General features: G+C 48.4%; 1 protein-coding gene across 4 annotated transcripts in view; it reads right to left on the bottom strand.

Annotated features, from left to right (window-relative positions):
- FARP2 (FERM, ARH/RhoGEF and pleckstrin domain protein 2) overlaps window positions 1–27,217 on the bottom strand; it is a 90,509-nt gene that overhangs the window by 27,033 nt on the left and 36,259 nt on the right. For all 4 annotated transcript variants that reach the window (XM_059929167.1, XM_059929169.1, XM_059929168.1 and 1 more), the window contains exons 3-13: window positions 25,283–25,387; window positions 24,406–24,448; window positions 23,177–23,255; window positions 20,631–20,728; window positions 18,885–18,999; window positions 13,883–14,030; window positions 6,566–6,661; window positions 4,374–4,537; window positions 3,968–4,036; window positions 3,376–3,433; window positions 1,314–1,545 (exon numbers count right to left, since the gene is read on the bottom strand). In XM_059929167.1, coding sequence (XP_059785150.1) covers window positions 1,314–1,545; window positions 3,376–3,433; window positions 3,968–4,036; window positions 4,374–4,537; window positions 6,566–6,661; window positions 13,883–14,030; window positions 18,885–18,999; window positions 20,631–20,728; window positions 23,177–23,255; window positions 24,406–24,448; window positions 25,283–25,387 — 1,207 coding nt within the window. The remainder of the gene's footprint in view (window positions 1–1,313; window positions 1,546–3,375; window positions 3,434–3,967; window positions 4,037–4,373; window positions 4,538–6,565; window positions 6,662–13,882; window positions 14,031–18,884; window positions 19,000–20,630; window positions 20,729–23,176; window positions 23,256–24,405; window positions 24,449–25,282; window positions 25,388–27,217) is intronic.

Below are 27,217 nucleotides of genomic sequence, written 5' to 3'. Positions count from 1 at the left end.
AGCAGCAACAGGCATAAGGCATATATTCCATTAAAGGTCAACATGAATCAGAACCGTGTAACATTCAAAACACATAGCACCACTTTAGCTGAATCAAAGCAAATGCCAGAAGAATAAAGCTGCAAAGGCTAAATGACCAGCCCCAAATGATGAGCTAGAGATACTCATCCATTCTAAACCTGCTGCACAGCTTTTAACACCACTCCAAGCGCAAGTTTTAATTTTTTGGCATTCCAAACGGAACAATCAATCAGAGAATTAGGGGGAAAAAAGAATATCTAGCCATGACCACAAATCACCTTCTGTGTTGAAAGCCGACCATCTGAGCCCTCATCCCCCAAGCAGGTGAGGGTCACCCGGGAGGGAACCCGGGAACCGTCAGGACAGGTTTTCATCGACCTGCTCTCCAGGAGTCAAATTCTTTATGTTACTCTGCAGATCGAAAAGGACTCTCTCTCCCCTTGTCTGAGCAAAGGGGTTACCGAAGAAGAGGCTCACGTCTAGGGGGGCCTCGGCCTCGGAGCCCCACGAGTCTGTGTCGGAGCCGCTCGGGTCCTCAGCCGTCGTGGGCGGGTAGCTGAGCTGCTCTAACTGGTCGACGAGGTCCGAGAAATGGAAGGCCGAGCTGGCCTCGGAGCGGACCGAGCAGGCGGGGAAGTTGGCCATGGAGCTGGCCTCGGACCGGGTGGCAGAGCCGGGCGTGTGCGCAGACAGGCTGCCGGGCAGCGGCGCGTCGCTGAGGGAGCTGGTCTCGGACCGGTGGATCCGGAGCGAGCTGGTGTTGGACGGGCTGAGCAGGCGCTGAACCAGGCTGGCCTGCGCCTTCACCTCCAGCAGCTCCGAGGTGTCGGCGGGGTGCGCGTCGCCAAGGCTGCCCTCCTCCTCAAACTCAAAGCCGCGCTCCCCGCTCCCACGGGCCGGCTCCGGGGAGGACCCCTCCGGGCTGGACGGGGCAGACCCCAGGCGGCCACCCAGCAGGGCCTGCGGGCGCAGACGGCCGTGGGGGAAAGGAAAGGCCTCAGAGCCTCCGGCAAAGAAGGAGATGTCTGCCAGGTCGCCATCTCTGAACTCCTCGAACGCCTGCAGCTGGGCTCTTGTCAATGTGAAAACAGGGCCCCCCCGGCGGCTCTGCTGGCCACACGGGGTCCCCCCCCTGGAAGGGGAGGGGCCCACGGTCAAGGCACCCTCACCATGGCCACTGCGACCCGCCCGCTCCCTGCCGGCACCCCCTGCCTCTGGGACTAGGGCGGCGCGACTCAGCCCCTCATTGCTGCTGGGGCCACGGCTCCTCACGCCCCGACCCAACCCAGCACCTTGGCAAGGCTGGAATGCCGGCGGCCCGTGGGGCTGGGCCGCGGCCACGCCGCTCCTCTCCGCAGCTGGCCACCTGGCGCTGGGAGCCGGGGGCCACGTCGGGGAGCCGCTGCTGTCCTTGGAATCGAGCGGGCCCACGGGGGCTGGAGCGGAGGCGGGGCCCGCGCAGATGGAGGCACTTGCTGAAGACGGGGACGCGGCAGCCCTCGTGCCCTCGGTGAACAAGATGCTCTGGGGAGCAAACCAGGAGGAGAGAAAAAGGAACACGTGAAATGAGCAACTGCTGCCGGGAAGTCGCAAAGCTAACTGGGCCCAGGTGAGTACATCCGCACCCACACATTTCTGCCGCAGCTTCTACAAAGGAGGGCAGCAGGGCAGACCTTTCCTTTTAGAACTGAAGATCTGTAAATGCAGATTAATCTCTTTTTTTTGGGGGGGGGGGGAAGGATTTATTTATTTATTTATTTTTGGCTGTGCTGGGTCCTCGTTTCGTGCGAGGGCTTTCTCTAGTTGCGGCAAGTGGGGGGCCACTCTTCATCGCGGTGCGCGGGCCCCTCACTGTCGCGTCCTCCCCCGTTACGGGGCACAGGCTCCAGACGCGCAGGCTCAGCAGTTGTGGCTCACGGGCCCAGTTGCTCCGCGGCATGTGGGATCCTCCCAGACCAGGGCCCAAACCCGTGTCCCCCGCACTGGCAGGCAGACTCCCAACCAATGCGCCACCAGGGAAGCCCCAGATTAATCTCTTTTCGTGTGTCTACCACATGGCTTTTTCCTAATCATCCACCATATTCCATATTCTCCGTGACTTTTAAGAGACAGCATCAGAGAACTGAAAGCTTAAATGTAACTTTTAGACTACTCACAAATTTGAACTTTGTTAAAGAAACAAAAATAAGTTCTTTTAATTTCAGTTGATTTAACGAGGAATTCCAAAATAGAAAACGTACCTAGAAGAGTTAAAGAAAGTTTTTATTTAAAAGACCCAATTAAAAAAAAATTTAGGACACACGAGCTTTAATATATGAGGTACAAGTGAAGCTTCTGGAAATACTGTAAGAGTATAAATGACAAAACTGTCAACAAAAATTAACTTTGTGCAGCAATAAAAAGGTATAAATATGAAACTATACAGCCGCACACAGAAAGTTGTGAAATAACAGTACATGAAAAGAGCAAGATTCTATGTAAAAATATGCTTGCATGTGGCAGTCAACACGCAAATGTGAACACAGGGAGAGATGGCAGAGAAGCAGACCTGAAACACAGAGTCACCGACGTCCCGGCCTCGCAACACACAACTGTCACGTCTGGGACACCGTGGCCAAACGTCTACTGTGTTTGTGTGCGCCTGTGTGTACCTGTTTTAATATAGCTGTGATCGTGTCAAACACACAGGCATACACATTTGTCTCCTGCTTTTCACCCTGAAGATAATAGTAAAAGATCCACTCAGTGAACACGGCTTCACTAAGCAAACCACCTCCTAAGCTGGCATTTAACCTCACTTTGCACTTTTATAGAAGTAGTACTTCTCAGTTGTTTTCCTGACAACAAAAAGCACTGTGTCCACTGCACAAAGAGAAGAAAAAATACATAGAGAGAAGCACAAAGAGAAGATAAAAACTGCCTGGATCCAATCGCTGAGAGATCATGTTTGACGCTGTGCATACACTTGTCTTTTTAAATCACAATGAGGACATGCCCCCGGCTGCTTTGCCCCCTGCTACTTTCATGCACGGATATTTTCTGGGCGCGTCCTGCTCACGCACTATTCCCCCGAAACGAGATTTTTAAAGGCTCTTGAGTAGCGGCTCACGTGGACACGCCCAGAACAGACGGTGGTCGCTAGGATTTCTCGAATGACAAACAACACTGTCACACATCTCAATGCACAGAGCTTTCTCTTCACTCAGGACTCCTTTCTGCAAACAGGGTCCCAGGATTGGAAATTCCGCACAAATGACAAAGCTAATTTTAGGACTCTTGTTACAACATTGCCAGATTATTTCCCAAAAGAGGACAGGTGATTATATTGTGTACGTTTTACGCAGAAGGACTGACCTGCCTCGGCAAGTTGGCATTTAGGGCGCGGAGAGACATCCGGGTCTTGCTGTGCTTTCTGCAAACAGAGAACAGGCTGTGAGCCCCCAGCCCTCCTCGCCTGACCCCTGTTTCTAAAGCAGCACACGCTGTGCCGCGAGAAGGACTCACATAAAAATGTGGCCAAGACTCTGTTAACATGCCATGAGGCACCTAACTAGAAATGGCAGGATAACAGAAAACAAGCATCCAAACAAAAAATACACGTCCAGAAGAGGAGAAATTATCCCCTTCACACTGAAGGAAAAGTCCCACATGCAAAGAAACAACATGAATTTTCAGATTCAAAGTTTACCATGCTATGTAAAAACACTACATCTAAGCTAAGCGAAACAGACTAGAACCAAAAAGCATGATCTGTATCTGTACACAATAACTGTAAATAACTGTAAAATACAAACCTATTACCATTAAATTAAATAAAAGAAACAGAACTCAAGTGCCAGAATACACGTTTACATATTTGAAGTGATTTTTATTCAAATAAAGGTTAAAGTATCTAAAACGTTAATTTTAAAAGCCCATACTTTTCATCATGAAGATGAGAGATTACCTTTCATACGGAATCCTCTTTATCCCACCATCTTTGACATAATCCACTAGTTGCTTCTGAGTTCTTCCACTGTGAAAAAAAATCAGATTTTAAAGAAAAGAATAAACAGGAATTCACAGCATTAATTCTTCACAAAAGGGAAAGTAAGACTTGCCCACCCTCTCTCATAAGTTTACATATACATTTAAAAGTTATGCTTTGCAACAAGCATAGCCAGTTTTCTAAACAGTTTTTATGAAGCCTATTTTTCCCACTATTTTATTTGCGATGCTTTCTCCAGTTTTACAATAGCTGCAGTCTGTGTGTAGTTCTCTGGAACGTTCACACCACCTCCTTCCTGGCTGAGGCTGGTCGGGTTCTCAGCCCCACAGACAAGGCCGAGGCCCACCTGGCGCTGCTGCCCCACCTGTATCTGAAGGAGGAGCCCCTGCTGAAGAGGGCGCCTCTAGCTCTGGGCTTCGGCTGATCGGAAAGTCTGAAGAAGGTGTGATACTCTACGCACGTCTTCCAGAAGTTCTTACACGCGTCCCTACTCCCCAGCACGAATTCCAGGGTGTCCTGGTAAGGCCCCTGGGAACAAAAGACAAAGGTTCGAGTTACTACATCAAGAATGAAATTTAGGAAGGCAAAAGGCTACTCCAAAGTTAAAGATTAGGACGTTGTCTTCCTCAAAGCTGTATACAAAGACTTCTGGTTCCGTTTACATTTAAGAGAAGAAAAACACAAGGTATATATATTCATTGTAGGAACATCGGGAAAATGTGGTCATCTACAGTCACACAACTGCTAACATTCTGAAGTTTACCTTTGTAACCTTTTCCCACCTAGGAAACTAAGGCATCTTTCCAGGCCGGCTGACGCATTTATCTATTATCACCCAATCATTCTCCTGGGGGTTTTCTGGGATGTTTCAGATGCCCAGGACACACAAGGTTTTCAGGCTCACAAACATCACCATGAAGAAACTACTGCATTGTCTCTCATGGTTATTCCTTAGGATAAATTCCTAGAAATGGTATATTGAGCTCAGAAACAATGCACATTTTTGAACCTTATGATATATTATTACCAAATTACTTTCCAGAAAGAGTATAATACTTTGACTCCTATGTTTAATCTTAAAAATCTAAGTGCTTAGGGATATAAAACGTAACCTTGCCAGGTGCAGAGATAGACACAGTTCGGAACTTTGAAATATCATGCTATTCCAAAGAAGAGTAGCTTTGGAATATAAAGCAGTAATTCTCTTCTTTCCCTGTCCTTTCAGAATAACTGCCAGAAACTTTTTTTTTTACTTACAGAGAAAAAAAAAAGCAGCCTTTTACTTGCATTTTGTACTGTTTTTGGCATTCCTTATACTTCTCTCTCATCCACAGAAGAAATATTTGAGTAAAAAACAATTAAGCTATCTGTTCATACTTTCTACCAAACACACTTACATGCCGCACGTGACCCTGGGGTTTGACAAAAGCTAATCAAGTGCCTTTGAAAAGCTTAGGTGAAGCCTCTCCTCCAGATTGGCCCAGAGCTCTGATCTCCTAGAGTGTGTCTAAGCTGACAGCCTCCTAAGCTTCAACCCCACAGCGGCTCAGCTAATCTACTTTTTATTTCCTAACTTCCTTTGTACAGTAGACATGTAACAATGTGAACATCTTTGAATAGTCTGACGTACTGGATTTTTCCAACTATCAGACTCTACAGACATTTACTTTTTCCCCTTTTTACTAATTTCAGTAAATTTATATTTAATTATTACCTTACTGACTCACAATCTCAAAAGAAAGGAACATTTATTTTCTGAAAATCAAGCCTACTTCAATTAGAGCTATTAAAGGGTCAATTTCTGAATCAAAGACACATGAGAATATTGGAAACGCCCCTCTCTTCATTCTGGACAGAAGCTCCGACACTGATTTGCTGTGGCGCTTCTTCAGATCACAGCTAAACACTCTGTATTTCAGCTTTATTTACCCAAAGAAGGACTGGCTGTAATAAACCAACAGTTCTCAGCAGCCCTGGGAGCTTGTCGCATGTGCACTCTCTCAGGCCAACCCCACAGCTGAGCCTCGGGGCGGGGCTGCCCCCGGGGATGCTGATATGTCCTCTAGGTGAGAAGTGCTGGGCAGGTCACCCCGAAGCCCGTCCCCAGTCCCGAATCCTGTCCTTAAATTCTTATGTGAGTTATGCTGAAACGATACATAAAGTAATTAAAGGGGCTTCCCTGGTGGTGCAGTGGTTAAGAATCCTCCTGCCGGTGCAGGGGACACGGGTTTGAGCCCTGGTCTGGGAAGATCCCACATGCTGCAGAGCAACGAAGCCCGTGCGCCACAACTACTGAGCCCGTATGCCACAACTACTGCAGCCCACGTGCCCTAGAGCCCGTGCTCCGCAACGAGACGGCACCACAATGAGAAGCCCGCGCACCACAACGAAGAGTAGCCCCCGCTCGCCGCAACTAGAGAAAGCCCACGAGCAGCAACAAAGACCCGACACAGCCAAAAATAAATAAATACATTTTAAAAAGAAGTAATTAAAAACTCAGTATTCTAGCAGAGTAAATTCTCTTATAATTTAAAAAGTTCTCGAAATAATACTTACATGGACCTCTGGGTGGAGTTTGATAAGAAACCTTTTCCTCTTGAAGCTGAGCTTTCGGAGCCTGGACCAGTTGAAAGTGTTGATCTTGGTGCTGCTCTGAAATTCAGGAGACAGACGTTCGTTGAGGAACACATTTGTAACCTAGACGCACGCACATGATTTCTCATGAAACAGAGAAGGTTTAAGTCACATCCTTGCTAGAAAGCACAGCAAGCCCCTGATATCTTATGTTCGGAATGACTCTGAATTAAAATGTCAATACTGAACACACTAATCTGTTTTAGGAAGAAAACTTTATTTCTTTGATAAAGCTTTATTACAACCTCTTTTTTTCAGTGTTAACAGTGAACATTTTTGAAGCCCCCCTACTGCGAGGAGGGCGGCTGGGAGGGGCCTGGTGGTGGCCAGGCGGGGCTGGAGCTGAGCTGGGTTTCTCACTGAAGGGAAGAGGGAAGGATGCAGGGCTCCCAGGGGTGCCGGATGGGACCCGGACCCAAGGCTGAACTCCCGACTCTCCAGAGTGGGCACACTGGGCAAGGACCTCAGCTTCTAAACAATCTTGTCCTCTAAGGAGACCAGGGCCCTTTGCTCTTCCAGGGTGGGGCAGGCAAAGAACAAAGGAACCTGGACCATCTTATTGTGTAAGAAAGTAAACAAGTGCTCAAAAAACGACAGGGAAAGGTCAAAAGGACACAGGAGGGACTTCCTTCCCTGGTGGTCCAGTGGTTAGGACTGCACCTTCCAATGCAGGGGGCGCGGGTTCGATCTCTGGTTGGGGAGCTAAGATCCCACGTGCCTCGCAGCCAAAAGACCAAAGCATAAAACAGAAGCAATATTGTAACAAATTCAATAAAGACTTTAAAAATGGTCTACATCAAAAAAAAATCTAAAAAAACCCACAAAGGGCACAGGAGGCACCTGAAGGGACTCCCTGACGTGGGCCAACTTCAAGATCAAAACAAATAACAACAACAGATCAAGTATCAGATTATAACCCGCATTATAACTTGAGTGACAGTACGATTATAATACAAACCCATGAGTCCACAGTGACGTAAAGACAATAAACAAATGAGGAGAAAACCCTCCTAGGATCATGAAGAATGGAATTTAAAAAGCTGCCTTTTGGCAACCATCAGGGAAATTTACAGTCTTCAAGTATCTCTCCACAAAATGCTTACTAATTACAAAGGATAAAAAGTCACTTTGCAGCAAAGAAGCCTGTCAAACGCCTTCCAACCAAGTGATGGATGCTGCCACCACCGGCAATGGGACAGACAGGCACCGTGGGCCACCGCACGGGCTGGACCAGGCACTCTCTCGCTGCTGTGACTCACCCGCCCAAGAAGCTTAACTAGGGCCTGATCGTCAGCAGGTGCTGGGGGGCCCATGTTACAAAATGACTGGCCTCGAACCTTCCGAAGCATCAAGGTCGGGAGAATCAAGGAGAGAAGGAAGAGAGTTGCAGACCGAAGAGGTCAGAGCGGGATCCTGACTGAGCAGAGCGCGTGACCTCAGACCGGATCTTCTGAAACCACCGAGACCGGGGCACCTGGTGGAAGCTGGATGCGGTCTCTGGGGAAGGAGCGCTTTCTACTGCTCTCGTATCCCTTCTATAACCGTAAAACGTTTCCAGAATTAAAATGTTAAATGTACTGAAACACTTTTCTGGCATTTTCTTGTCTATTCTTGACTATCATGACCATTTACTCTTTTCTACAAATTCAAGATGGGGGGAGGCAAGGTGAAGAATGTTTTCCCTTCAGAGATACTAAAACAAACAAACAAACAAACAAAAAAACCACAACAACTTAAGCAATTAAAGAGGAAGGAGGCACTGAAACATGCACGGCACGGACAAACTCTGAAACAGGGGAAAGCTGTCAGGCACAAAGGCCGTTGACAGGAATGTCCAGAAAGGAAATCCGCAGAGACAGAAAGCAGATGAGTGGTTGTCAGGGGCGGGCAGTGACTGCTACGGTGTATGGGGTGAGGCTGGGATTTAAACGTTCTGGAGTTAGTGGTGACGGTGACACAATTCTGTGAATATACTAAAAACAACTGAATTATACTTTTAAATGGTGAACTTTACGTTATGTGTGAATTATATCCAGTTTTAAAAATTCCTGAGTTAAGAAATGTCCTTGAGGCCAAGATACAAATGACAGGGTCTAGATGAGACCCAAGTACTCCAGCTCCCAACACTGTCCAGACACGAAGTCGCTTCAACTACTACTCAAAGTAAAATATTCGCGGGTTTTCAAACGTGTTCTCAAAAAAGCAAACAAAACAACCAAACCATAAAACATCAACAAAGAAAGGAAAAGAAAATGCTCACCGCCAGCTCTCACCCCTAGATGGTAGGTGCCTAGGGCAAAGGCTTAAGAAAGCAGGTGGCAGCAGGAGGGGCAGGGAAGGACCTGTCCTCCCCAGAAAGACACAGAGAAGAGCGAGAGACACACTGTTCCCAGCTGCAAGCTTGCCTTCCCATTTTCCCTTTGGGTCAAAATAAAATATCACCATATCCCAGGGCTTTAACCGAGTCATAAATCAAAAGTAGAAACAAAGAATCCACGGATGACTGCCCTCACTCTGCCCTGGGCAACCCTGACACTCACCCAGCAGTGCAACGCTCAGAGCCACTGCTTTCGTTTTGGATTTTATCAAAAAAATCCATGGCTCAGCTGTAAATGCCAAATAAGACCTGAAACAGCACCCAGAGGCTCAGGGCTCTCCAGGCCGGCCCAGACAGAACTGCCTTCCGGATCTGTACCCGCATGTCCACACAGCTCTTTCAAGGCTGCTACTGCACCCTGCTCCAAGATCTCGTCTCCTGGACTTCCACACCCACCACGACCTCACGTCCACCCCTCCTCACACTCCCTCCATTTTTGGTAAATTTAAAATTCGGTATTTATATTACTGATCACGTAAGTATTACTTGCAAGTTGAGCCAACCTGAATTATAACTATACTTTTCTCCTTTGCTTTTTAAAATTAATTAATTAATTAATTTTGGCTGCTTTGGGCCTTTGTTGCTGCGCGCGGGCTGTCTCTAGTTGCGGCGAGCGGGGCTACTCTTCATTGCGGTGCGCGGGCTTCTCATTGTCGTGGCTTCTCTTGTTGCGGAGCATGGGCTCTAGGTGCATGGGCTTCAGCAGTTGTGGCACGTGGGCTCAGTAGTTGTGGCTCGCGGGCTCTAGAGTGCAAGCTCAGTAGTTGCGGTGCACGGGCTTAGCTGCTCCGCGGCATGTGGGATCTTCCGGGACCAGGGCTCGAACCCGTGTCCCCTGCATTGGCAGGCGGATTCTTAACCACTGTGCCACCAGGGAATTCCGCTCCTTTGCTTTTAATTTTCCTTGAGTCACTAACTGCCTCTTCTCATTTGCTTAATTTCTATGTACCCATCACTAATTCAGCCCAAAACTTCCCCGCAGACCTTTAAAACTCTTCAATATGGTCTAACCCATGAAGCCACTGGTCAGTTCTTCCCCCTGCCCCCTCACCGGCCGCACCTCCCGGCTTGCGGGATCTCAGTTCCCCAACCAGGGATTGGACCCGGGCCCTGGCAGCAAAAGCACCGAGTCCTGACCACTGGACGCCAGGGAGCTCCCCCGATCAGCCCTTTCTTGGAGGCCACCTCTGTCCCTTATGTTGACGAACGTCCTCCCCATCCGAGCACAGCCCGCCCCTCTGCCTTCTCCAATCCGAGTCACCCTGTTTCCTCAACTCCCATCCGAGTTTCTCTCTCCTCCAGTGTTGGCCTTCAAAAGGCTGTGCAGGAACTGCATGTCTGAAAACGCTTTCAATTTCTCTCTGTACATGAGTCACGGTGCCCAGGGCACAGAATGCCGGGCTGGAAACGGTCCTCTTTCACGTGCAGAGCCTCCGTCTCCAGCTTCCAGCGCTGCTGCTACCAGCCCGGCAGCGCTCCAACTGCCCCCGCCTCTGGCAGCTCACGCCGACAAGTCCTGCTACCATCACACTGCAAACCTGTAGGCACCTCCAACCGGGAACTTTGTGCCTTGAGTTCTGGAAGCTTTTTCTCGTGTAATTTCTTTAAGAATTCCTCCACTGCTTTTTGGTTACTGCCTCTAGAATTCTGGGATGCTGGACCTCCTGGATGGTGCTGGAATTTTCTTTACTTTTCTCTCTCATCTTTCACCCTTTATCTTTTATTCTGTTCTATGGAGATTTCCTCAACTGCATCTTCCAAACATTCTCGTTCTGCCAACCTGCGTCACTCTTGCTCTCCGTAACTGCCCTGCTTTCGTTTCAGAGATGCAAGCTTTTCCCTTATTTCTGTGAGGCTTTTTAGAAAACGTAATACACACAAATTGAAGGTCTGTGGCAACCCTGCACTGAGCAAGTCTATGGGCACTGTTTTTCCAATAGCATTTGCTCACTTCGTGTCTCTGTGTCACATTTTGGTAACTCTCACAGTATTTCCAACCGTTTCATTATTATATTTGTTATGATATCTGTGATCAATGATCTTTGATGTTACTGTTGAAAAGAGATTATGGCTCTCTGAAGGCTCAGATGATGGTTAACACTGTTAGTGATACAGTATTTTTACATTAGAAAAAAGAAAGAAAATGTAATACAGTAACATACTAACAAGGTTCAAATTCTAAAGGTACCAAAAATGAGTCCAGAATGAACAGGCCCCTTCTCCACTTCTAAAAGCCTGCCGGCTATAGTAACCACCCTAGGGGCAGTCAGCGCCAGTTCATTTTGTAGGGAATAAATAGACTGTGTGTGTGTGTATGAGTTCCCCATAAGCGGTAGCAAATTCCACAAACGGTTCTGAACATCTTCTCCATATAACGATACATCTCAAAGAATGTTTCACGTATCAGGACACAGACAACACCTGCAACCTTTGGACAGTTGTCCAATTATCCCATAATACGGATGCACCACCATTTATTTAACCAGCCTCCTAATAATTAATTACCAATATTTTACTATTACAAACAAGGCCAGAATAAAAAATCACAAGAGAAAACGTTCACACTCGTGCTAAAGCTGTGTTCCGGTTCCTCATGAACATGATACAGGGTAGAGCGATTTTTCTGTTTTGCGAATCTGGTAGAGGAAAAACAGTACCCTCTCTGAGGAACCATGCTTTCCATCTCTTCCACCCCCGGCACAGTTTCTGTTTCTTCTGAGTCTCTTCTTCCCACAAATTTGGTACCTGTCCCTCAAATACCATCTTCCTTTGAAGAAAGGCTTTCCTCAAATTTCTGGCGACCCTTGGTCATCGTCTGTGTTTAACAGCAAGGCTCTGGGTGTGCCTGAGTTAGTGACCATCCTGGTAAACACTGGCCAGGGGATGCTAGTCTAAGGGACATCTGACAAGGGACAGAACATCTGTGTCCTAAAGCGCCTCTCCATGGACCGCTTATTAGTTGAAAGAGGAAAACCAGTAACTATACAGTAGAAGAACCAGAAAACACAGGGATCAAGGTTTGCATCGCCAGGGAGGCCAGGTGGCATCTCGGGTGTGACCCCCGAGGGGGACACACGTCACCTGGGCAGTGGTCCAGCTGGGAACACGTCACCTGAATCTAATCACAGGAAAACAGCCGACAAACGCAGACGAGGAACTTTCTATTACAAAGGGGCTGTGTTCTTCAACACCGTCTTCATAAAAGAAAAAAGAATGTTCCAGATTAAAGGCGACTGCAGCATGACGGCCTGGTTGCAGACGGGATCCGGTCCTGCAGGGAGACCACTGGCCAGCTGACAGGAGTGGGGCTGGACCCGTGTGCCAGGTGTGGAGAGCCCGTGGCCTCAGCGGTGACCGACCGTGGTCACGACACGGAACATACTCTGCTCTCGGGAAATGCACACTGAAGTTCCCGGGGGAGAGGCCCCGACGCGTGCAGCTCACTCCCCAAGGCTTCAGAGAAAACTGTGTGCGTCTGGGCGGCAGGGATGAGAACACACGCCAGCGGGAGGTGCAGATGGTGACAGCTGAACCTGGGGGACAGCTGCGTGGGGTCTCCGTGTGCTACTCTCATTCTCACGGCTTTTTGGGACGTTTGAAAGCGTTTCCAGATGAAAGTCTTTACAAGAGGAGGCTCTGAAGTGCTGCTTGGCTGGCAGCTCCCAGGGCGGCAGCGGGGCCCCGACGTCAGAACCCCGCTCGTAAGGCGCCTCATCTCCACCTTCCGAGGGGAGGGAGGCGCCTCGGTTTCCTTTTCCATTCTTTGTTCTTACTGATGCAAGGTTAACAAAAATTCCTTCACTGTCATGCCGGTGGGGATTTTGAGGGAGTGGAAATGAATTCAATCTGCCGCCTTTCATTTCAAGTCGCTAACCTCATGCTTTTACAGTTTCTCCTGGTCATAAATTATTTGTCCTTTTCTGGAAAAATGACAACGGCTTGATTCTGAGGGATGTGATTTCCCCCTCTGTGCCAGGTAGGAACCGCCATCAAAGGGAGCGGGTGTGGGAGACGCTGGACGCCACTCAAAGGGCCTGGAGTTTAGGTGGAATGTAACAGAACTGACATTCTAAATCCAAAATTAAATTTTTTTCCGACGGGAAATTGAAATTTGCTGGCTAAGTTGAGAAAGGAAAAGCAGAAGAAACGAAGTGTCCTTGATCAGGGAGGCCTGGATCAGACCAGCCGTTTCAGGCGCCGGCAGCGAAGACGGGCCACAGAGGAGGAGCCGCAAAGCCAGCCCCCGGACGCCAAGAGCGCCACCGCCAACCCCGGGCACCACGTTCCACCGGAGGCACCCGGCTTCACGGGCCGGGAGCAGGCAGCTCCTGGAGGGGAGGCGGGAGGACCCGGCAAGGCGAGGGCTCCGGAGCTGCAGGCCGGCGCCCTGGCAGCTGTTTCCGGGCGCGTCACACCCCACGGCCCGGCACACGGACATTCACCACAAACACAACTCAGTGGCCATTTATGTAACACTCACCCATCCGAACGCCGCTACCGCACACATCGCCGGGACCCCGAGCACCGCCCTCGGAGGGTCCCCAGGCTGCTCTGTCTTGTGCTTTAAACAGTGACTGTGACCCGTGGCGGAGACCCCACAGGGCAGCCAGAGCCCGGGCTTGAGGTTCCAAGGGGGCGACCTTCTGTCAACATTAGGACAGTGGGACGTGACTGAGCGCCCCAGGGGCCGTGGGCCCCGTGACAGTGAGTCCAGGACAAGAAGACAACTTCTCTAACGGGAGAGAGGTCGGATCGGAGGGTCCACAAATCTCTTCCTCCGAGTCTAAGACGGATTCAGCAACAAAGACTTCCCAGCGCACGTAAAACAACCCCGCGAAGCCACAGCACAGCCGCCCTCCTACCTGGAAGACGAGGACGCCCATGTGGGAAACGGCCAGGTTGATCTTGGTCCCCTCCCTGTCAGAAGCTGTGTGAAACCTGATGCCGTACATTTCCAGCTTCCGGGCAATTTCCAGCACCTGGAAATCCGACTCGGCAGGCGTCTGGCCCCTGTAACAAAAGACAGCATGATCACAGCACTTCTGAAAGAGCCGAAACACAGGACAGAAGCGACCAGGAAAACAGACCACAGAAACAAACCAACAAAGGAGGCTCTGTTCTTCAGAGGGTCGGTCACTCACTGTATGTTTATGTTCCCACATCAAACAAAACACCGCACACAGGCCACGGAAACTGCCCGCTTGCTTCTGTTCTGTAATCCGTTTCCTAGTGGGTCAAATGTTTTCTTTGCACTTATTAGATGTTCAGCCTTATAATTTTATCTTAACACAAAGTAACGTGCAAACATTACGTGCAGAGACAAATAGTAAATAAAGGAAATACCACAGATAACTCTAGTATCTCATTAAACCCATTTCAAAACTTTAAAAAACTATTTTCAAAAAGTACAATTCTAACCATTAGAATACACTTTTATAAAAATGAAATTATCAAAATGAATAAAAATATAATCACCAAAACAACTGGTTTTATTGACGCCTCGCACGCGGCCCACATGGCGCTGAGCAGCTTCAAGGCGTGATGCTCAGATAAGTCCCAAACCCTCCATGTGGGATTTTCCATTAACAACTCTTTTTTCTTCTTATTTCTGATTGCCTGAGTTTTTGGATCTTTAAGGAATAACACAACTGTTTGCGTTATGCCATTCTTGTGATTTCCATTCTTTGACTAAAATGTCTGTTCTTTGAAGTTGATATAGACATCTATTAACTTATGTTTTAATAAATCACCTTCAACAAGATGATGATTCCATTGTATATCCACCACATCTTCTTTACCCATTCATCTATTGATGGGCACTGCTTCTGTATCTAGGCTATTGTAAATTATGCTGCTATGAACACTGGGGTGCATATATCTTTTCGAGTTAGTGCTTCTCTTTTCTTTGGGTAAATACCCAGGAGTGGAATTGCTGGATCATATGGTAGCTCTATTTTTTTTTTTTTTTTTTTTGGTAGCTCTATTTTTAATTTTTATTTATTTATTTAAAAAAATTTTTTTAAATTGGAGTAGAGTTGATTTACAATGTTGTGTTAGCTTCAGGTGTACAGCAAAGTGAATCTAATACATCCACTCTTTTTTCGATCCTTTTCCCATATAGGCCATTACAGAGTACTGAGTCTATTTTTAAATTTTTGGGGAACCTCCATACTATTTTCCATAGTGGCTGCGGCAATTTTCATTCCCACCAACAGTGCACGAGGGTTCCCTTTTCTCCACATCCTTGCCAACACTTACTTCTTGTCTTTTTTTTTTTTTTAATATTTATTTATTTATTTATTATTTATTTATTTTGGCTGCTCTGGGTCTTAGTTGCAGCAACGCAGGATCTTTGCTGCGGCGTGCGGGCTCTTAGTTGTGGCATGCAGATCTAGTTCCCTGACCAGGGATTGAACCTGGGCCCCCTGCATTGGGAGCACAGACCTCTGGACCACTAGGGAAGTCCCCTCTTGTTTTTTTTTTCTATCGAAGTACAGTTGATGTCCAATGTTATACAAGCTATAGGTGTGCAATATAATGATTCACAATTTTTAAAGGTTATATACTCCGTTTATAGTTATTATAAAATATTGGCTATATTACCTACGTGTACAGTACATCCTCGTAGCTTATCTATTTTATACTTAGTAGTCTGTACCTCTTAATCCCCTACCCCTATCTCACCCCTCCCCGCTTCCCTCTCCCCATGAGAAACCAGTAGTTTGTTCTCTATATCTGAGTCTGTTTCTTTTTTGTTATACTCACTAATTTGTTGTAGCTTTAGATTCCACACATAAGTGAAATCATACAGTATTTCTCATTCTCTGTCTGACTTATTTCACTTAGCACAATGCCCTCCAGGTCCACAGAGGCTGCTGCAAATGGCAAAGTTTCTGTCTTTTTCACGGCTGAGTAGTGTTCCATTGTACAATACGTACCACGTCTTCTTTACTCATTCGTTTGCTGATTTATTGCTTGTCTTTTTGATGACAGCCATTCTGACAGGTGTGAGGTGGTATCTCATTGTGGTTTTGATGTGCCCTTCCCTGATAATTAGTGATGTTGAGCATCTTTTCATGTGTCTGTTGGCCATCTGTCTGTCTTCTTTAGAAACATGTCTCTTCAGGTCCTCTGCCCAGTTTTTAATCAAGTTGTTTGCCTTTTTCATGTTGAGTTGTATGAGTTCTTTGTATATTTTTGCAGACATGTAATTTGCAAATATCTTCTATTCAGTAGGTGGCCATTTGTTTTGTTGATAGTTTCCTTTGCTGCGCAAAAGTTTTTGGTTTTATTAGGTCCCATTTGTTTATTTTTGCTTTTGTTTCCCTTGCCTAAGCAGACAGATCCAAACAAAAATACAGTTGACCCTGAACAACTCGGGGGTTAGGGGCACCGACCCTCTGCACGTAAGTTACAGCCAGCCCTCCGTACCCGAGGTTCTGCATCTGAGAATTCAACCCGCCTCAGACCGTGTAGTATGCAGCATGTACTAGGGAAAACAGTCCGTGTATAAGGGGACTCACCCAGTTCACGCCCAGGCTGTTCAACGGTCAACTGTATTGCTAAGACCCGTGTCAAAGAATATACTGCCTGCTTTCTTCTAGGAGTTTTATGGTTTCAGGTCTTACGTGTAAGTCATCTTTTAAAAATATTTATTTATTATGTTACTTATTCGGTTGCACCAGGTCTTAGTTGCGGCAGGCAGGCCCCTTAGTTGTGGCTCGCGAACTCTTAGTTGTGGCACGCATGTGGGATCTAGTTCCCTGAGCAGGGATCGAACCTGGGCCCCCTGCATTGCGACCGTGGAGTCTTACCCACTGTGCCACCAGGGAAGTCCCCTTACATGTAAGTCTTTAATCCATTTTGAGTTTATTTTTTGTATATGGTATGAAAAAGGGGTCCAGTTTGATTCCTTTGTGTGTGGCTGTCCAGTTTCCCAATGCTGTTTATTCAAGAGGTTGTCTTTTCCCCATTGTAGAGTCTTGTCTCTTTTATCACATACCCACAGGTGTGTGGGTTCATTTCTGGGCTCTCTGTCCTGTTCCACTGATCTGTGTGTCTGTTTTTATGCCACTGCCTTCCCGTTTTGATGGCTGTAGCTGTGTAGTTGTTTGAAATCAGGGAGTGATACCTCCAGCTTTGTTCTTCTTTCTCAAGATTATTTTGCCTATTTGGGGTCTTTCGTGTTTCCATACAGACTTTAGAGACATCCGCAACACTTACAAACACGTGCACACGTGCACACGAACACACAACGTGCAGGCGCGGAGCCACCTCTCAGGTCTGGTGCTTCACTCCCCTCAAGGCAGGTTCTCGGTGTAGCTGAGCAGAGATCGGTCACCTTCCCGCCAGCCTCCCCATGCCTGGGGGGGTCATGTCATGAACCCCCACCCACCGGGTCTGGCGGTGAGCTGCTCCCACGGGGCCGTGGACCCCACCCTGAAGCACTCTTCCCTGGGGTCCGCAGCCCCAGGCTGTCTTCCTTCCTCTGGCTGCTCACGGCCCTGTCCTGACGGCCTCCTTCTCACGGCCTCTGGGGCCTCTCCCGACCCCATCCTCCAGGGCCGCGTCCTGGCCCCGCTCTGCCTCATCCCTTCCCCAGCCCGTCTCACCCTGCACAGTGCGCTTCGGCTCCACCCCTGCCCCGGGCGCTGCTGCCCCGGTGGGGCGCTTCACACCGCGGCCACCCCACCCTCCACGGGTGCCGGCTGCGGCCCTGTGTGTCCTGGCAGGAAGGGGACCCTGCCCCAACTCTAGGAACAAATCCCACACAGGTGACTGTCCCCTTTGGGACAGACGGGGGACTCCCTCAGGCTGGCGCGGGGAGGGGGCCCTCTGCTCGGCTGGTCCTCAGGGTCTGGGTGTGACACGGGGCGCGGTGCACTCCCCTGCCACCAGCCAGAACCAAGGCAGCCTCGAAAGAGGCCACGCCCAGGGGGTCTAGGAAGCGGGGCCAGAGCCCCAAGGGCCAGGTGCGCGCTGAGACCGCGGCTGGGAAAGGGCGGACCTGTGTGCACAGCTCGGACGCCCAGCGGTGCCCCAAACCACCACGCCCAAGACGGAGCTCAGGCCTTGGCTCCGTTTCACCACGTGACAAAGGGGGGCCCACAGCCCAGGGCACGCGCGGCTCCGCAGGGTCACGTGCAGCCTCCCGCCAGCAGCTGGGGCTGTTACTGGTTCCTAGAACCTTGGGTGCCACGCCCCCCACCCCCAGGCTGTTGCCTCTGCCAGCATCCCCCCCGCAGAGTGGGCTCTGCCTGGCACTCCAGCCCACGTGCCACAAGTGACACATCTGTACAGACAGTGCCACCCCGAGCCAGGCACACAAAGGCCCGCCGGTGGCTCTGAGCGGTAAAGGCATGGAAACGCGCGCGGCCTCACAGGGAAGGGCCTCCTCCAGGGTTGGAGCCTGCGTCTGCGTTGCCCAACCCCCGCCCTGCACGCGACGTCAGTGCGCTTACCTCTCGACAGGCTCCCCCCACAAGGGGGGCCCAGTCCTCCAGGACCCCTCCCCATCGAGCTCTCCCTCTGGTGAACTCAAGCTCACAACCCCCGGGCCCGGGGCCGCCAGCCCTTCTCACGGCCCCCCCATCTCTCTTCCCCTCCTCCTCCGGGTCGCCCTCACCTCGTCCCAGCGTCAAGCCTTAGGGAAGCCAGGCAGCAGGGCTGCAGCAGGAACCATCCAGGCCGACACCTGAGGGCTGGGCGCAGCCAGTGCGGGACCCCGTCCACCGCCCCCTACTTAAGGAGGGACGCCAGCACCGCCCGGGGCCCGGGCACCCTCCCAGCCTGTCCCGAAGCGGCCTGTGGACGGAGTCCCGCCCGGCCAGCCGACTGCCCCGACATCCAGCGTTGCCGACTCACACGTGCTCCCGGTGGAGCTCCAGGATCCGCTCCAGGGCCCGCTCCTGGCCCGGCAGGTACTCGTGGGCCTGCAGGTGCTCCCGGTCCAGCGCCTCTTCGTAATCTCCTATTTCCGCTGAGACAAGAAAGTAACAGGCGGTCTTTTTCATGTTTACATGAAGAAAAATACAAGTGTTTGTGCATGCAAATGCGTAAGTTAAAAGCAGAAAAAAATTATCCTAAATCTGTAGTAAAAAAGTATATCCCTTAAATAAACAAAATGTTGTATTTTATTTTTCCAAATATTTTATGCCGTTAAAGGCAAACATAAAGGCAGGCGAAGAGAATTTTTTCTGAGTGTTGAAGAGGAAAGATGCTGGTGAGCGGCCCCAGGGAGGGAAACTCCAAGCTGCCGCTTTACCCTGTTGCTGCGTTGTAAACGTTTTCTCTGTAAGTTGTCTCAAGACTACTGTGACCAGGATAAGGTCCTTTATTTTGTTTCAAGATAGTATATTTTAAATTGTTTCTTCCTTCAGGCCCTCTCAAATTCTTGAGGAACAATGAATGTTTCTTTCTAATTTCATGTATTTTAAGGCCACACATATTTTCAAAATAGTAGTTAAAGCCCAATAATTTTAAGCAACATACTTTGTTTTGAGACAGTCTCGAATCACAGAAAAGCTGCACGCACAGGATCACACCTTGGTACGTGTTTTCTACAAAACAGGACATTCTCATGCATAACCCCGGCACCGCCACCCAGGTAAGGACAAGACCACCATCTGCTGCTGCAACCGAGCCTCAGAACCCGTTCACGCTTCAGCAGCCGCCTAACTTCAGAGCAAAAGACCCGCTCAGAATCCTACACGGCATCTGGCTGTCGTGGCTCCCCACCGTCCTTCCATCTAAGCAGCACACGTCCGAGGTGGAACCGACAGGCAGACAAGTTCTTCTAAGATAACTCGGCTGCGCACAGAGCCCTCAGCAAGAGGCACTACCGAAGGCCGTCTGCACCGAAAAGCCACCTGCCGCCTGAGAGGACCTCAGGACAAATCACAGATAACTAAGCCTCTTCCACACTTGTGCTTATGGGCGTGAACGGGTCCCATTGCGCAGGACGGCAAACCTCTGGTAAAATCTGCTATTTGGAGAAAGTGTGTCAGGGGAAGGACCAAGTAAACTGCACATTAACCCATTAACTTAGAAGTTCCTAAAATTCTGGAATCTCTCTACATCATACTTCCTGAGTTCAAATTTCAGAAGTATTGGTTCTATGCCAGGAAGATGCGGTCCAGCCCCTAGTCCAGAGGCCAGGCGGGGATTTCCTTCTTTCTGTCCCGCGGGGGGAGGGGGCTGGAGAGCCTGGGCGAAGCGCGCACCTGCCCTCCGGACCCTCCTCTTACGCTTCTCCCAGTTCGTGCCTGAAGTCACCAGGGTGCTCCACACGCTCAAACCACCTCTCGCTCTGAGATACTGAAGGGCTTCCTTTGTCCTTCGGGGACTGACGCCTGACTTGTCACGGGGGCTGTGACGCTCTCCCCAGAGTCGGGGTGCTGCTTGGCCCCCCACTGGAGGTCCGAGGGCCACGTGAGACCGCGGGGAGGATGTGTGGCCCGTCTCCCCTCCCAGGTGGGAAGTTAACCCTCAGCTCTGCAGAAAAACCTGCAAACTGAACCGCCCGTCCTCTGCTGGTGCCCCGCCCGGGGCAGGTGAGTCAGCCACAGGCGCAGCCGTCCCGTGTGAGTGCGGGGCCAGGTGGACACTCACCCTGCAGGAGGTGGGACGCCAGGAGGGCAGCCGTGGTGTCCGTGCAGGTCAGACGCTCCTCCAGAAGGTCTCTCTTAAGTTGCAGGGCAAACAAGTATCTAGGAGGGAGTTCCAAGCACAGAGATCAGCTCCAGCGCTTCTGAACACACTTCCCACGTCTGTCTCAGGAGGACACACAGCCCCAGGCCACACCAGAGCAGGCGGCGAGCGAGGGCGGTCACAGGGGGCCCAGCACCACAGAGCTCAGCGCGTCCACACGGCGGGCGGCCCACACGCCGGGCACACCGCAGCCCAGGGCACCAGATGACCTGGAGCCACACCTTCAAGGGGGAAGCTCACAAATTCATGCCACTTTTGTTACACACACAAAACCGCACTCGCGCTTCTGTGTGAAGTAGCAGAAATAGCCAATGAAGACAAAGCTTCAAAGCTATGAAGCTTTAAGGCAAACTGATAACGTTTGGTCTTGGCTAGAATCTGAGAAACAGGGTTCTTGAATTAACTGGTGAGAATGTAACAGAGAAGGTGATTGAAACTACTTACATACCCATTCATTCCACTAGCAAATAATCCCCGAGCACACATGTGCTCCAGGTGCTGTCCTGGGAGCTGGAACTAGGATGGGGCGCAAGACAGACTGCCGCCCTCGTGGGGCCCCACGCCAGCGTGAGCCGTCCAGTTTACTGTGCTCCCGTGAACTTGAACTTGAAATGGATGCACCCTTGGCCTGAAGCAATCCCACCCCTATGAACTATTCTACAGAAACACTTCCAGGGTTCACAAAGACATGTGGACAAGGGTATTTATCCGCAGCATTATACCAGAGAAAAACTGGAAACAATCTAAATTTGCACTAACATGAGACTGGCTAAATAAATGAGGTTACAGCCATACATGCTAATACGGAATGACATCCATGGTATGCCGTGGATATGCGGGGAAAAAGAACCTCAACCTGCAGTTCTCTATGGAGAGTCTGATACTGTTTTGTAAAATAATGACTTAAAGCCCCACGTCCACTGGCATACTGCTGTGAATTCATCTGGAAGACTCACGTCCAAGTGTTAATACTTCTGGGAAGGGTGGGTGGGCCGGGAGTGAAGAGGAACGCTGACTTTTTACTCTACATAACTTTAAAGTGTTTCTTCTTTTACCACAAACATGCAGTTTTTTTATAAATAAAAAAATGGCCTTCTGCATAAACCCGGCTTGGACCCAGGACATGGAATTAGGTTAATACTTCCTGTTAACACTTCCTCATCATTGTCTAGGAATATATGTTTAAAAGTGATTCTCTCAAAAGGGACTTTTTGGTAAATGTGAGGTACTTAATACACTATTAAGACAAGCTCTGCGTTCACTATAAAGGCGCTTCCTGCCATCCTGGGGTTCGGCTCCTCACCCGTGAAGATGGGAGGCTAGAGCCTCGTGGTCTCTACGTGTCCTCGCAGCCGAGTCTATGACTCTGTGATACAGAAGCGGTTGGCAAAGACCTTCTAAGCAGAGGATCTACGACTCTGAGGATCCAGGTATGAACCCACGTGTGGTCAGGAGGCTATTCTGTTACTTCTACGACTCTGAGGATCCAGGTATGAATCCACGTGTGGTCAGGAGGCTATTCTGTTACTTCTACGACTCTGAGGATCCAGGTATGAACCCACGTGTGGTCAGGAGGCTATTCTGTTACTTCTACGACCCTGAGGATCCAGGTATGAATCCACGTGTGGTCAGGAGGCTATTCTGTTACTTCTACGACTCTGAGGATCCAGGTATGAACCCACGTGTGGTCAGGAGGCTATTCTGTTACTTCTACGACCCTGAGGATCCAGGTATGAATCCACGTGTGGTCAGGAGGCTGTTCTGTTACTTCTACGACTCTGAGGATCCAGGTATGAACCCACGTGTGGTCAGGAGGCTATTCTGCTACTACTGCACCATCATCATAGCCCTCTCTTACCTAACTTCTGACTCCGGGTTTTGAGTTCATTTTTAGGTTTTTGCTTTATTCCTCATGATAAAATCAGTACATAAAACACAAGGAAAAAAACCACTTCCATAATCTTATTGCCCAGATGAAACAACTGCAAACATTTTCTTTCAAAGAATCAATCGTGAATTTAGAAGAGTAGCACAAAAGAAATCACCTAAAGTATTTCTGCTCCATATATTCAAAAGGACAGTCCCAATTAAGTGTATTTTGTTGATAAAAAAGGAAAGGAATGGGCGAAAGTCCTACCGACTTCACGCACAGGCATAGATCTATGCTCGTTTGGAGAATATCTGTTCAGCAGTACCCTCAAACGCCATTTTTAATTCTCAAATTTGTGCCATAACCTTTCTTCCAAACCCTATTTGCATTTGTGTCTGTGCAAGAGTGAAAATGCAAAACTATGACATCTTGGTTACAGCTTTGACACAGACACTAGGCTCGTTCTTTGAATAAACAACCCTGACCAGGTGCTTAGGTAAAGCACAGGTGCTGTTGGGGACACAGGTGAAGCAGGACCCTGCCCACGGCAGGGCTCTGGGTCAGTCAAGCTCTTTACCGTGTATATTCTTCTTGCAACTGACCAGGATCAGGTGGGAAAAATTTCACTGCTAGGCGAAGCACTGTATTCTTTGGCCCTATAAAAAGAAAAATTTTAAAGTCCACAAATAAGGTCACACTCTGTATTTGCTATCTTTCTGCATATTCTGGTGTGATTGAGCTAGTGCTTTCAAATGGACTGTTACAGCAAATCTTTTCAAATAAGAGGATGTTAAGAAATTTCCTCTGCGTGAAATTGTTAGTCCTAAGTACCAGTCACATATAGCAAAGAAAAAATTGAAAACTTTTGCTTTAAGTAGAGATTACTAAAAGAAACCCTAAAAACAAGCAGGAAACTGCACGTTAAAATCTTAAAATGTATTCTTCTTTATATTTTAGGAACAAAAAAGTGATTAAAAAAATTAAGGTGTTTATACTATTAGTCATAGTAATAATTTTAAAAGCCTGGGAGTTCCCTGGTGGCCTAGTGGTTAGGACTCCGGGCTTTCACTGCCAGGGCCTGGGTATGATCCCTGGTCGGGGAAATGAGATCTCATAAGCCATGTGGCAAGGCCAAAAAAAAATTAATAATAATAAAAAGGCCATTATTTTTGAAATCCTTATATACTTTAGTGAAAGAAAAATGTTATCATTCACTATACTGAACTAGAACAACCTGATTACTGTAAAGAATAAGTGTAGGATATTAGCTTATCTGAGTATTTTAGCTTTATTGAAATTTTATAATAACACAGCCATGTGATTTCCACCACAAGAAAAGAGGAACTGTTTTGCTAAAATGCTATGGCAACCGAAACGGCCTTCGCTTATCAGTGAACAAAAGTTCCTTCCATACAACCTCTTCTCCTCAATTTAGTCCTAAAAAACTTACAGGTGAATTCAGATGACTAGAGATTTCACCCCGTATGTCTTTTCATAACTTAGAAACTGCACACTTATTTTTGCGTATTGGCGAAAAATGAAGGCAACACCGAGCAGCATATCCTATGTCTTCCAAATTAGAGGCAAGTAACTGAGAACTACCTGAGTTAAACGCCCCACCCTCCACGTCTTACAATTTAAAGCTAAACAGCAAAGTGACCTCCAAGGTCACCTGCTGCTGGTGTCACTTCGCTGCTGCCCAGAGTGGTGACGACCATGATCATCTGAACGTGCCTTGAATTTGAACAGTCAAGGACAAAGCATCTTAAATGAGCAGAGTTTTAAAGAGTTAAGAAAAGGACTTACTTCGTACTTGTCTAACGATGGGTTTCATAGGTTCAAGCCAGATCTAAAGAGGATGTAAGAAAAGATATCAAATCCATTAAATTATTTCTCTATTTAATAAGAATGTTACAAAACACAAATGTTTATAATTAAGGGAGATATTTAAGGCAGGAGTATTTTGGCCCTGCTGCTCTTAGACACACGTCGAATCCTGACATAACAGAGCACGCTGTGGGAGGCACAGGACAGGAGGCCGCGAACCGCCCCAAGTCACAGAGGCTGCTGTCGCCGTGCACAGGACGGGCACCCAGAGCTGCGTGTGCGCGTGCTGGGGCCGGTATCCGTTAAGACCAGGCAAATATCGGGCACCCGCTGCCTTTGTAAACAGCGAGCTGATGAGAGAGTTCCTGAGCGACAGGGCTAGAAGGGGCTCTACGATGCTGACGTGCTTTTCCAACTAATGGGTTCATTTGGTTTCTTTAAAACAGTTCCACCTGTAAATATTAAAGCTCCACACTTTCACGGTTCACCTATCAAGTAAAATGAGGCATAACCAGTTTAGTAAAGCAGTTTGCTCAAAATCCGCTCTTGAAATGATTATCACACACGATATACTCTAGTTGTTTTTATAACTTATGAAGAAAGGATTTCCTTGGCACATGTGCTAGTAGATTGAAAAAAATTAGGGGGGATGCCAATTCAGGCTTAGGTAGAAGGCAAATATATTCCCTACAGTTGTAAATAAAATAATAGCACAGCTTTGATGATAACAACGTGCCCTGCTTGTACCATTCCAGCAGGTCCTCAGCGGTCTCTGGCGCGGATGCACGGATGCGTCATCGTAAGCACCCGCAGCCCACCTAGAGCCTATTTCCAAAAACAGGTGAGAAGCACATACCCAGCAGGACTGGGCGTTTTGAAACTCCAAGCCGAAGTAGTCACATTCTATCAGATTCAAGCGCTTCCACACCTGGGTCAGTAACACCTGGCCATCGCATTTAGGCTGTGGTGAGACAGACGAGAAAAAACACGAGGAGGGTTACACGACTTCAGACAACAAAGATTTACGAACACTGCGGCATAAAGTCCCTTCCCACACGTAAGACTTTATTATATTTAACTTCTTGCTTCGCTCTCCCTTCTGACGAGGCGCACAAACTGTCACGAAGCGAACAGATGAACCTGAGGCTCTTTGTGCTCAGAAACTGACGCCTAAATACAGCTAAAGACTCCTCGATTTTACATTCTCAGAGTGTGTGGAGTCACATTTCTTTGTAACTTTAAGGTTGTAGGAAGCATTTTTAGCCTCAGTACACATTTTATCAAACAGTTCTGACATTTACTAAAAAGGTGAGTCTCACGGTCCATGTTGCATGAGATCCCGTGGGTAACTTAGCGTCTGGCAGCCTTTCCCACAGGGAGGAGAGCATGAACTAGGCAACAAACCAGGTGGGGAGTCGGCCCTCCGCTCTGCTCACAAAGATAAATTCCAGGGGACTAAAGGCACAGGAGAATGTTTCCATACTCTCGGGCTGAGTACCGCCCCCTAAGCGGAGCATAAAGGAAAGATTGATAGATCCGATTAAGCAGAAATGGAAAATTTCTGAATAGAAAGACCCTGAACAAAGTTACAATCTAGAATCATGCTGAAAAAATTATAACTTATGTCTCACGCTATTCTTATGAAGAAATACAAATGGCTTTAGGCATACAAAAAGGTACTCAAGGGACTTCCCTGGTGGTCCAGTGGGTAGACTCCACGCTCCCAATGCAGAGGGCCCCAGGTTTGATTCCTGGTCGGGGAACTAGATCCCACACGCATGCCGCAACTAAGAGCCCACAGGCCACAATTAAGAGTCCACATACCGCAACTAAGAGTCTGCATGCCACAACTAAGACCCGGCGCAGCCTAAATAAATATTAAAAAAAACAAACAAAAAACCCCAAAAGGTACTCAAGCCCTCTAGTAATAAAATAGATTAAAACAGTGAGGTGTCACTTTTCACCCATCAAAGAGGTTATGATGATGTCAAGAGTGCGTGGCGTGGCCATGGGAAGACAGCCACACACCTGCCGCGATACCGTGAAAACACTTTCCAGCCTGAAGTGTATACACGTACCTTTGCCACAGCAACTCCGCTTCTACTTCCTCCTACAGATAGTCCAAAACAGCTGCACAGAGCTAAACACCAAGGACAAACTAGCAAAGAACTGGCAAAAGGAGTAATGGCATATCCCTCATTAAAAATTACGCATCCCTTAAAAAGAACACAGAAATTCTGTATGGACCATCACAGAATAAAGTCAAGACTACAGTTCAGTCAAAAAGAAAGGTTTCCACTTCTACACAGCATGATTCCCTTTCATAAAACACACCCTCTGTTAACACACAGCAGAAACAGGTCTGGAAGGCTGCGCGCCGTGTCTCTAAGGGACTGGACAGAGGTGGGGGACTGGGAAGAGGACTTTCACTTTCACCTCAATTATGAACTTGTCTTAGTCATTAATGTCTAAATTTTTCATCAGTAGACATGTTATTTTCACAAGTAAAATATAACATACACAAGTGGGTGGGGAGGGAAACGTCCGCTATTTAACCACCAGCTCTTCTCTCCGTGGGCTCAGGAAGTGTTGAGGCTCCTGAAATGAGAACTGTTATTTGAAGGGATAAAAACCCGCCCTCCGTCCTAACAGAGAGGCTCGCAGAGAACCACAGAGCACAGCGAGCGCCTCGTCAGGACGGAAGGTGAGCTACCGCGTGATCTCACGCTGAAAATAAACACACTTAGTAGAGAACAGATACGCGGGTCTTGCTGGGCTCCGTTCCTATGAC

This window comes from Balaenoptera ricei, chromosome 7 (genome assembly GCF_028023285.1).
Source record: "Balaenoptera ricei isolate mBalRic1 chromosome 7, mBalRic1.hap2, whole genome shotgun sequence".
Classification (NCBI taxonomy): Eukaryota; Metazoa; Chordata; class Mammalia; order Artiodactyla; family Balaenopteridae; genus Balaenoptera; species Balaenoptera ricei.
Note: the sequence above shows the minus strand (reverse complement) of the source record. Positions and strands in the feature narration are given on the sequence as shown.